Source organism: Taudactylus pleione, unplaced genomic scaffold (assembly GCF_031769625.1).
Source record: "Taudactylus pleione unplaced genomic scaffold, aTauple2 ptg000086l, whole genome shotgun sequence".
NCBI classification, from domain to species: Eukaryota; Metazoa; Chordata; class Amphibia; order Anura; family Myobatrachidae; genus Taudactylus; species Taudactylus pleione.
Window position 1 is genome coordinate 4,413,415 of NW_028284488.1, and position 12,791 is coordinate 4,426,205.

Below are 12,791 nucleotides of genomic sequence, written 5' to 3' on the forward strand. Positions count from 1 at the left end.
CGCGGGTGGTCAAATCGGAAAGTTGGGGACCCCCACCGCCGGTGCCGGACCCCCACGTGGCATCCATTCACTTACGGGAGAGGGCTGGGGGAAGCCCAGCCAGTGACTGAGTGCTGGGCTTTACCCCCAGCCTGACGTTATTTGGAGGCGTGCCATGTGGGCACGCATCCAAATAACATCACGTAGGGGTGTGGCCTATGGCAATTAGGCCACACACCAAAATTTTGACGAGCACAGCTGTGCCGCGCGCAATCTAAGGGTGCATTATTAAGGGCCGGCACAGGGTGCTCCAATCCCTGGAGCCGGCCCTGCTTATTTGCAGAACTACTGTGCACCCTATTGAAAAGATTACTCTTTTCTAGTTTTATATGCCAGGGCTTTCTGGCAGAGGCGTATCTATAATGGTTGCAGAGTGTGCAGTGCACACTGGTCCATGGGGCTAGTAGGGCTCTGCACCACAACCCCACAAACATGAGCTATCCGCCAGTATGTCCATGCTGCAACCCCCCTAAGTGCTCCCAGCAGCCCCATCTTTCCACAATGTATTTGGAAAGATGGCACCAGCACAGCAGACACCAAAGACTCTGGCACTGTATCAGGGTCTTTGCTCTCTACTGCGCATGCTCCATCTTTCCAAATATTGACGCAGAGAAGGCTGCACCAACCGGAAGACATTATAGGGGGGTCTGTCGCTTGTCACCGGCTGTCCTCATCTCTTATGCCGTGTATCCACTATGTGACATTACTGAGCGATTACACGATTACGACATCGTAATCGTGCAATCGCTCTGTAATCAGGGACAAATTGCACACATTAATGTCGGAAACGACCAGCAAGGTTGAGTATGGTAGGAGATGATTGATGTGCCTACAATGAACGACTGAACGTTCAGTGTAGGCACAGCACCAGACTGTGAAATGACTGCACGATTACAAAGTCGTAATTGTGCAGTCGTTTCTATGTCTGCTAGAGGATGGGCACCTTTAGAATGCCCCTGATTGCTGGGAATGTGTAGTTCTATGTGTTATTTTTGCTTTGTACTTATGTTTTGATCTGTCATTGCATATTGTATATTTGCTCTGATACTTTGTTACTGTTTTCTATGTACACCTGGTACAGTACTGCATACACTTTGTGGCACCTTAAAAACAAAAGTTAATAATAATAATAATAATAATAATAATAATAATAATAATAATAAATAACAATGTGCTGTGTTTTCTGCTTTATATATTAATCTTCAGTTATTAAACAACATGAAATAAAATCGTATTTGGCTTTACCTCTCACTGCAGCTAGTCACCAGACATGTGCCTTTCAGATTGCAGGAGGAAGTGCACAGTGACTGGTGACAGGAGAAGATATGAGAGCTTTATTTCCATTTACTGTTCATTACCATAATTGCAGACCCTCCAGGATGACCTGTTCCATTAGGTACAAAATGCTCTGCTCCTGGACTTCCTCTTAATGTATGATTGCAGACACCTGTGCTGAAACACCTGTCTCATCAATTACCTAGTTCAACACAGGTGACTGTAATCATACATTAGGTTAGAAGTCCAGGAGCAGAGTGTTTTGTACCTAATGGAACGAGTCATGTTGGAGGGTAGGTAATTGTCACCTATTGTCCCCCCCATTGTCACCCATCTGAAGATGGTGTAGGTTCCTACTGTCAAGTTCTGATAATCAGTGTCGGACTGGAGCACGAAGGGCCCACCGGGAGAATGCAGTGGTAAGGGCCTGGTCGCAGGGTGCGTTGTTCCACCGGAGCGCAAGTTCCAGGCGCCGAAGTTGCCAGAGGGAGCCCTGAAGTCGGACTCCGGACCGGAAGCAGCTGTCAAATAGCTGACAGCCTGCCGGGTCCGTGTCCACCCTGCCAGGTGCTGTGGACACAGAGCAAGAGCAGCAACAGCTCCAGTCCTGCCTTCCTGCTGCTCTAGTGAGAGACTCCGTGGTCAGAGGAGCTTGTGCAGAGCCCTGATTGGTAGAGCTCAGCACATGCTCATCTGACCCAAGCAGAGGGCGGGCCTACAGTAGCATGTTGACGCGGATCAATCCTCTAACATGGAGGAAGAAGCTGCCAGGTCCACATAAAGGTGAGAGAGGTACCTCAGTTATGTCTATCACCCTCCCTGTCTGTATGTGTGTATGTGTGACCCTTCCTGCCTGTATGTGTATATGTATATATATGTAATATGTATGTATGTATGACCCTGCCTGAATGTGTGTATGTATGTGTGACCCTACCTGTATATATATATATCTACATCTATCTATCTATCTATCTATCTATCTATCTATCTATCTATCTATCTATCTATCTGTCTGTCTATCTGTCTGTCTGTCTGTCTGTCTGTCTGTCTGTCTGTCTGTCTGTCTGTCTGTCTGTCTATCACACATATCTATCTATCTATCTATCTATCTATCTATCTATCTATCTATCTATCTATCTATCTATCTATCTACATATATATATATATATATATATATATATATATATGTACAGGGTATAGCTATATCTAGATGTAGATATATATATATCTACATCTATCTATCTATCTATCTATCTATCTATCACACATATCTTTCTATCTATATATATATATATATATATATATATATATACATAATATATGTGCAGGGTATATCTATAGCTATATATATATATATATATATATACATAATATATGTGCAGGGTATATCTATAGCTATATATATATATATATATATATATATATACATATAATATATAGATAGATAGATAGATAGATAGATAGATAGATAGCGCAGGGATAGGAGGCACTCCAGGAATTGTAAATGATGTAGACAGCAATACTCAATACTAAACAACGTTTCGGTTTATTTCAAACCGTCATCAGGCTGATGACGGTTTGAAATAAACCGAAAAGTTGCTTAGCATTGAGTATTGCTGTCTACATCATTTACAAGTCCTGGAGTGCCTCCTATCCCTGCGCTTTTTACATATCCTTCATTTAGGTTTGTGCATCTGGGCTATAACCTACAACTAAGGGTGAGTGCCAGATTTTGTGACATTTATATATATATATATATATATATATATATATATACACAAATACAGGCAGGGTCACACGTACATACAGACAGGGTCACACATACATACAGACAGACATATATAATGAGTGTATGTATGTGTGACCTTGCTTGTATGTATAGATAGATAGATAGATAGATAGATAGATAGATAGATAGATAGATAGATAGATAGATAGATAGAGCGGTTATATTATATAGCTGCTGTGTGTGTATATATATCTATATATCTATATCATCTTGAAATAAACAGCGGCACTCCGAGATTTCGAAACGTCAAAAAAGTGTATTTTGGGCCCGATTCAGAGCCGCTCGCAAGCGCTCAATGTTAATGCCCTGCGCATGCGCTGCATCCGGCATGCGCATGCACGAGCCCCGCTGAGTGACTGAAGTTCAGTCGCTACAGGGCTCGCAACAAGACGGGGTGGCTGTCAATGTTGATTGACAGCTCGCCCTGTTTTGTGGGCAGGTAGGGAGGGTGACCGGACAAACGCAGGCATACCCTTAGGAACGCCTGGTGTTTGTTGGGAGGCGTTACTGACATCACTAGTGATGTCAGTAGTGGACTTCCTGCTCTATTAGAGCAGGAATTCCAATCAGGCTTGCGGCAGCTAGACACTACCCCAGGGTCTCGTCGCAAGCCCGATGGTCGCGATTATCGCGACGGTCTCCTGGATGGTCTGGCGAGCGGCCGGAGAAATTTTTTTTAAAATACGCCCACATTCAGAGAGAGCGCCCACCAGCAGCGAGCGGCTCTGAATGAGGTCCTGAGACCATTGTCAAGTATAGGCCTATACTTGACAATGGTCTAAATACACTTTTTTGACTTTTCGAAATCTTGAAGTGCCGCTGTTTATTTCAAGATTGTATTCACCCAGTTGCCAGGAGGCACCCGAGTCTGCTGCCATTCTGATCAAGCCGAGTGCTGGGCTATTTTGCATGATATATATACTGTATAACAACCCTGGTGTGACGGGGCTGAAGAGAAAGGGGGCAAGTGTGACAGGGGGCTGTTGTCTGATGATAACATTGGTTACATTCCTACACAAACAGGTATCTTTGGGACCATGTGATTTCCTACATGAAGAGTGAGTATCGACTGAAGATACTGTCTGCCCAGGGAGAATCAATTTCTTTAGAGGTTTCCTATTGCAGAGAAACCACCATATAGGTAAGGTGTATTTTTATTGAGTACACACAAAACTGGATTTTATTAGTGGAATTACTTAGTAGGTTGGAATATATAAATAGCCCTCTATACCCCAGTTTGATGCTGCCCCTAATGTTTATTTTTATTTTCCTTTAATATATCCCCACAGGATGGACACACCTCCTTCCTGGCACACTGGCGGGTGTGAGGGGGGAGGGCTGCATGCTACACCTCTGGTGTCATCAGTTACCACAGTGGGTGAAGCCAGCCACCACAGAGGCTTGGCAGACATTAGAGACCATGTAACTGACCCTTAGGCAGTGGCAAACGCAGGATTTCTAGAGGGGGGTTTCCAAATGCTTGATTTTAGAGTGAGTGTGGCCAGTCCATGAAGAGGGTATAATTACCACTTATCCTGCTTTAATATGCATCATACAAAGTGTCTTGTGTGTCATAATTCCAGCATATACAGGACCAGAGATCACAGTAAGCCATTAGATGTGGCAGTAGGGCCATCCTGCCTGAGCTGAATGATTTTATTTTAGATGTAGATACCATTCCAAAGCATGGGAGCAAGTCTGGGGGAGCAGCAGAAGAACCTAGCACTGCCCTGGACATATATGTAAATATTGGGGTCTATAGCAGTGCATCCTTAACAGTGCATGTTTTCCAAATTCTCTAATTGGTACACAGGTGTATTTATTACTGGCTGATATATGTTAAAAGATCCACAGGTGGTGCTAATTATTTAATGTACGATACTGAGAAGAACATACAGCGCTAGTAAAATTCCATTATATTACTATTTCTATTGTGGTCATGGTGTGGGCTGGGAAAGGGGGTATCCAGGCAGATGAAAACCCCCTCTGCGTTTGCCTATCTATAATGGGTCCAGGGTGTGCAGGGCACAGGGGACCCTGGGTCCAGGGTGGCCCTGCACCGCACACCCTGCAACCATAATATTACTTACCTCTCCGGAGTCCCACGTCAGCGCGGGGTCACGCACTGTAAAACAACTGGAAAATGGCCGCCGTGGCCATTTTCCTGTCGTTTGCGCATGCGCAGTACAGGGAAAATGGCCGCTGCAGCCATTTTCCTGGTGATATGTGCATACACTATAGACTCTGGGCACACTCTAGTGCCCAGAGTCTATAACTTTGGCGCTGGCCACACACAGCTCAGTGCCCTGCTTGCCACCGGGCAGAGAGGAGGGGGCCCGTGTCGGAGACTGCACACGGGCCTCCTCCTCTCTAGAAACGCCCCTGCTGACCCTCTAATAGAGAAATAATGTATAATTCAAGTGCACAGTCTGGAACCTGAAATTAGAGCAAGTCGTGGTGCCCTCAGACAATGGGACACACCAGTGATTTCCCCTGTACCCCTGTGGGCCAGTCCAACCCTGCCAATAATTTAGGTTGATGAATTTAGGTCCTCCTAATGTATGGGGACGCAGGGCCAGATTGGGACTGAAAGGTAATATGATATCTCCTGCATTAACTTTCAATGGCCCTGATACGTAATTTCTACAAAAGTATGTGAAAATGTTAATTTTTACCTGCTTATGTAGAAATATAGGGATAATGAATATGCCTCTGGATGTCCCAAACACCTCTAAATAGCTCACATAACATGTAGGTTCAACTTGGAAGTCCAGAGCAGCACACTTTCTGTGTTTCTTTGTGTTTGTATTTTTGGTTAAGAATGTAGGCTTGTGCAAAGTATCTGGCCATGGGGTTATTAGCAGAGTATCGTCAAGCAGGGCCATAACTAGGGGTGTGCAACTAGTGCGGCTGCAGAGAGTGCAGGGCTCTGCGGGCGGCGCTGTTGCCACCCCACGTCCCCTGCTTCTGGCTGCAGGGTGCCTGGAATGGCACCGTGCAGCCAGTATTTCTGCAGGCAAGCATCCTGCCATAATTACAGCTGCCTGGAGCATCTCGAAGATGTTCCAGGTGGTGCAGTAGTGTCTGGTGCCGGTGGCACAGCCCCCTTATGCGCGACGTCATGACATCATGCTTTGGTGCTTGTAGTAGTTAGTCCATGCGTGGCATAATTTCACCAGTTCTTAGGTTTATTGAACCAGGTAGAACAACAAGTAGCATAAGACACAGGGATATGACGGGTATGTGCACCGAGTATCTGAGCCATAAATGCACCGGCATATATTAGCAATATGCCAACACGTTATAGCGGGGATGATTTAGTGTACTTGTGGTGTTTGTATAGCTTCAGCATGGCTAGTAAGTTTGAGAGTCTTGAAGTCACATCTGGTCAGCATGAATTCCAGGAAGCCGCGCATGTGCAGTAGTGCATGTCAGAGGTCAGATCCTAGAGACTGCCAGCACATCTTACCTGTCTGCACTGAGGATGGAGGCAGCGCCAGAGTGCTCCTCATCCAAGAGAGGGCTGAGATGTGGAGCTGGAAATGTACTCCATGTAAAATATCTTAAAATGAAACATGGGCATGGTGCCAGGAGTGGGGTATAGGAAATTAGAACGTTGTAATTCCAACACCCTGTCTGATAGTTGTGTCTAATCACAGGGACATGCAAAATGTGGCTGCCATTGGGTCTGTGCAAAGTGGCACGTACAAGATGGAAGGCAATAGAGCCAGTGCAATGTAGTTAGCAAAAACGGGTCTATGTGACAATGCCTAAAAGTAGAAACCCTCTATGAATGCATTAACGGAAAGAAACCTTTATGGGGCACAAACTCCATAGCTGATCTTTATTCAAACAAATCATAAGAACAAAGGACCTGATTCAGAGCCGCTCGCTAGATGCGATCGCTTGCATCCAGCGTATGCAAATTTGTCAAAGTGATGCCATGGGAAGCGCTCGCTCGCCAAGGCATAAGCACACCCACTTTGGCAGTGCGAGCGATCGCTCTGTGTATGCAGACACCCATTAGCGTATGTAGAGACGCCCACTAGCGCACGTCATCTGTAGGAAGTGTATTAAAACATTGGTACATCGAGCACCATCGGATGCGATCGCAGCACTTGTGGTTGCCTTACCCTACCGCAAGCACTGTGAGGACTTCAGTGTAAAAACCAGGCATGTGACGTGTACGGTGACGCTGCCTGTTAATTATGCACGCCTTAAAAACGGCGTGGCAACACCCAGGCACGCCTGCGTTTGCACCTCCACTCCCCCGTTATTAGTGTCTTGCCCCTGTTACCACCCACAAACGGCCTCTCCCAGTCACTCATTTCACTGGGCTGTCTTTGCTGGGCGAGCAAGCAGGCTGCAACTGCACAGAGTAGTTCGCGAACGTGCAGAACAAACTGTGCGCATGCGCGTACGCATACCATCGGGCCGCTTGTGAGTGCACAGCGCTCGCAAGCAGCTCTGAATCAGGTCCAAAATGTGTACAATGAAACTATAGCAGTGACTGTACCCTATCAAAACAATGCTCTAATGCACCAAATATCTGTAAACTACACAATAGAAACGCACCTCGTGCTTTTTGTGAATGTTTCTTCTTTTTCTCATTCTCTTTCTGTCAATGGGCTCTATTTATTAACATTATTTTTACTAAAATAAAGTGAAAAAGGGTGTTTTCACACCCTTTTCACATTATTTTAGTTTCACCTGTATTTATTACAGGGCAATTGGAGTAGAATTAGTAAAATTCTACTCCAACCCCCAGTATCACTTATTTTTAGTAAAGCAGATCGCATTTCCCATAATTGTAATGGGAAATGTGATCTGTGTGCAAGTTACTAAAAATAAATTGTAAAAAAATACCGGGGGAAGCCCTGTGATAATAACGCCACCTGGAGGTGGCGTTATCCAGGGTCTCCCCCGGTTACCGGGCTCCCACTCTGCTCTAACGGGGAGAGCAGAGGCGGGAGCCGGTACCAGTAATCAGTTATGTGGTCTAAAGAGACCACAAGCTGATTGCTGTAAAAAAAAGAAAAAAAAAAATTAAACATTTTTTTTTTCACTCACCTGAATCCAGGGACCGGTGATCGGGCCTACGGTGATGGCTCCTCTCCGGTCAGCTGGTCTCCCACAGTGCACTGGGGCCCGGTCATCAGGTGATCGGGCCCCAGTGCAGTATGGGAGATCACCTGATCGGGAAGCCCGGAGAAGACCACCGGAGGCCAGGAGGATGCAGGTAAGTGTAATGAAGGCAGGGGGGTCGCGGGGGGGGAGGGGGGGGTAGCGGGGGCCGCGATCGCGGGGGGCGGGGCTTAGCATCGGTGGGGGGGTAGTAGCGGTGGTCGGTGCATGCGCGTGCTCTTAGTCGCGGTATTTTTTCCGAAAATACCGCGACTAGAGTGCGGATGGGATCCGCAGGGACAGAGCTTTATCGCAAGCTCTATCCCTGCAAGGGATTTATAGTAAATCCCTGTGATATTACCTGAATTCGCAATGCGAATTCACTCGGTAATATCACACTACAATCCGCATTCAATATGCGGATTGTAGTAAATAGAGCCCAATGTCTTTTGCTACAACATCCATTACATCTTTTGCCCAATTCCATTATAACATGTAATCTCTGGCAAAGCATACAGTATATATTTTAAATGTCATTAGGGTTCATATATTTCTTTGTTTTCCCAGAATACTGGCCCTCATTCAGAGCCACTCGCTAGCGGCAGTACACTCGTTCCGAGCGATGTTCGCACATCTGCGCATGCGTACGGTTTTTAGTACGCATGCGCGAACCAGTCAGTGCGGCCGAAAATCGTTTGTACGCAATATAGCGAGTGCCTGCTATTTTGAGTGACAGAATGAGGCGTATGTGGGTGGTAACAGGGGAAGGTGCTTGAAAACGGGGAGTGGAGATCCGAACGCAGGCGTGCTTAAAGGTCAAAACGGGCGTTTTAAGGGAGTGCATAATTAATACAGCAGCGTCATTGACCACGTCACTTGGTTTTTTTTAACTCAGAACTGCTCGCAAAATAGCGGTTGAAAAAACCAACCACAAGAATAGCGAGCAGTTCATACGCTGTACGATGTACTCGATTAATCTAATAAATAGCGGACATGACGTATGGTGCGAGCGGCCAGGGGGCGTTTTTAACAAATAAACGAGCGTATGTTTTGCTCGCTCGTTCAGACTTAGAGGTGTGAACAGACTGCAATGTGCGAACGGATCATTTGAATAGCCACCCCTTGTTTTTGAACGAACGACCGCAAATAGCGAACGGCTCTGAATGAGGGCCACTGTTTTTACTGACACTTCAAATCTTTGTCCTAAAATAAATAATTTGGCAAATTGCCCTTACTGCTAGGTGGCCAAACTGGACCAAATCTAGCTTTTTGACCCCTCTACATCTCTGAAGCCTATTAATATAGCTGAAACACACACAGGAAAATAGGAGCCTCCAGGATTATCCTATTAATGGTGTTTGCTGTAGTAATAAAATAATATAATGAAACTGAATTAAAATAATGATAGAATGGAATTACAGTATGCAAATATGAAATACAATCATAAAAATGTATAACTCACTGAACTGTAGCTAATCTAATGATGACAGATTTAGCTCAGAGTCCTTACCAATGATGCTATGCTTAGGGGAGGAATATATACACATTTGCTGATTCCATGTGAAATATAAGATGAAAATAACTACGGAGGAATGAGTTGCTAAATTAATCTGTTACTAGGCTGGCCACTACCTGGAGCTTACACTGAAATAAATACATAAGAAAAAGCAATGCTGAAGACATAACATTCCCCATCTGGTATCAGTAGAGACCACATTTTAAATTCTAAGAACATAACAACAGGATCAGTTCAGATACTGGTCTCCCTGATTGCAGATCTTGACCTCGATTTTACAGACCTTCCAATCTTTGCTTAGGAATATTTGGGTGACAAGACTTAATCGCCACTCGTTACGTTGTGATTGGCAATCTCTGACAAGCACAATGGGGGTCATTCAGACCCGGTCATTAGCGCCGATGCGCTCGGACCGGGTCGATGGGCCCCCACAGAGCATGCGCACGCCGGCGCCGTCGTGCGCATACGTGAGACCCGCTACGACCGACAGCGCCGGTCATAGCGGGTCTCGATCCAAAGGGGGCGAACTGTCGATGTTGATTGACAGCTCGCCCCGTTTGGAAGGCGGGCCGGGGGGGGTTGCAGGCCAAACAGGGGCGTTCCCATGGGAACGCCTACCATTTGGGGGCGGGCCCACTGACATCACTAGTGATGTCAGTGGACAGCTTCCGGCTCAGACAGAGCCGAAAGCTCTCCGGGGCTTACGACAAGGGAGACCCTACCCTAGGGTCTCGTCGTAAGCCCCGATGGTCGCGATGGTCTTGACCATCGCGACCATCACCTTAGGCGGTCGTAAGGCTGTGGGTGTTAACCCACAGCCTTACCACCGCAAAGGAGAACGTCTTGAAAATTCAAGACGTCCTCCCCTCATTCAGACCGACCGCACGCTCTGTGCGACCGGCTCTGAATGAGGTCCTATGTCACCAGGTTTTATGCTAAGTTTGGCAACTTATTGGAAAAAAGTTTGAAGATGCCACTGCTGGGGGGGTGTTGCACGGTGGATGGGGCCAGCTGCACACGGGCCCCCAGGTATTAAATCACCTCTGATAGTGCTGACCATTGTTGCATATGATGATGATGAACATTTTCTGGATAAGAGAATAGTGGTTATTTTCTGTTTAGCAGAATGGTGATTATTTGCCGCAGAAGAGAACAATGGTCAGTTGCTGTGGAAGAGAATTGCAGTAATTAGCTGTGCAGGTTAATAAGGCAGGTGTTATGTATTGCGTATTGTTATGCTGTTTTATAATCATACATGTGACTAAAGTTTAAAATTTTACTCATCATGGAGAAATAATGCTCACATGTTCAAACAATTAAAGTGAACATCGGGTCAATACATTTTAAAATTGGCTACATATTAAGTAGGATCTGACATTGTAACATGATTGATCAACGCCCGCATTCATATACAATTTGCCAACACATATGAGTGCCCATACTGTACAGATCTGAGTGTTCCCGCCAAGTAGCTGTACCCCATGGAATTCCATAAAGGTGGCACCAATCACTGCATACACATTGCAATAGCAATCACTAGTCAATTGTTTTATGTGCCCAGAGCCTCAAAAATAGTAGCCAGAGTACATTGATCAGGTAAACTAAATATAATACAGGTATAGTAAAGAAAAAATGATAGTATCTTTAATTATAAGAATCACAGAAGTAAGACAGAAAGGTAACTGTATAACAACAGCTGTCATGTAACAGCCGGGAATTTACATCTCCTTTGTCACATACTTTGAAGATCATTAAATGTTGTGTTCCTACAAAGCAGCTGTCAATTGACAGCCAAAGGGCATGAATCTGCCACTGGTTGTCCCCGAACACATATATATTACAAGTTTTTAAAAGAAGATTCAATTTTCCCCTTTTGTACTGGTTGAATGTCTAATACTGGTAGAAATATGAACTGGTCTTTGTACCCTTTAAGATATAGAAAAATAGCCAAGCAACATAGAAAATGAAAATGAGATACATTATTGGGGTGGAAATACTTTCATTATTTACTGGTGTTGACCATTATGTATATGGTAGCATGCTTTAGTACAGGGCTGTATTAATACATAGTCTGGCCCCTATTCTTTCAGGCATTTCGTGCCCTGAAGGATTTCGTCAGGGTTTTGGATATCCTTGTGTGTGTATCGTGGCGGTATCTTGCACTGTGCACTTACCAGTAGGCTGCAACGTCCGTCCTGGTGTGTGCACTCTGGATCTTCAATCCAGTTGGCTCCACTCCTATTCTAGTATATCCTTGCTCTGTACTCAGTGGTGGATATCTAGCGGGCGGCCGGAATCCCCGCGAGTTCTGCAGAATCTCCTGTCCCTGTGTGGGGATGCAGTCTGCATTCTGGCATCCGGGATGCCGATGGTTTCAATACCGGCACCGAAATGCAGACAGGTTGGGATCCCGGCACCAGTATCCTGACCGCCGGCATCCCGAAGGTAAGTATCAGGGTGTTAGGGGGAGGTTAGTTTTAGGTAGCGGGGTTAGGGTTAGGCATTAGGGGGAGGGTTAGGGTTATGCACCGGGCAGGGAGTGTTAGGATTAGGGTGCGGGGAAGGGGAGGTTAGATTTAGGCACTAGGGGGGGAGGTTAGATTTAGGCACGGGGGAGGGGGTGTTAGGTTTAGGGCACGGGGAGGGAGAGGTTAGGCTTAGGCACTAGGGGGGAGGTTAGAGTTAGGCACCGAGGAGGGAGTGTTTGGGTTAGGGTATGGGTTAGGAAATCACTCACTGTGCGATCCTATGGGTGTCGGGATGCCGCTGTCGGTATTTTGACTAGCGGCATCCCAACAACCGGGATTTCATACCCAACCCCCTGTGTGTGCTGAGGTCTGGAGGAGAGAAAACTTCCTCCAGGTAGCGGCAGTGACAGCTGCTGTGATGGCGGTGGTCATGTGTCCTCTCGTGGAGGTGTAACAAGCCAGATGCTAGTGCGCTATTGGTCCGCTGTCTCCCACCCCCATGTCTCAAAACAAACCTCAGCTGACTACGAGTGTGTCTTGGAACTTCTCCCTGCGAGGCCCCTAGGCCTGCAGGGCCCCT

General features: G+C 46.0%; 1 protein-coding gene across 1 annotated transcript in view; it reads left to right on the forward strand.

The window, feature by feature from the left end:
• The first annotated feature begins 2,039 nt into the window (after positions 1-2,039).
• The window catches only part of LOC148529122 (oxysterol-binding protein-related protein 8-like), a 47,792-nt gene continuing 37,040 nt past the window's right edge, over positions 2,040-12,791 (forward strand). The window contains exon 1 of the mRNA XM_088468844.1: positions 2,040-2,097. Coding sequence (XP_088324970.1) covers positions 2,040-2,097 — 58 coding nt within the window. The remainder of the gene's footprint in view (positions 2,098-12,791) is intronic.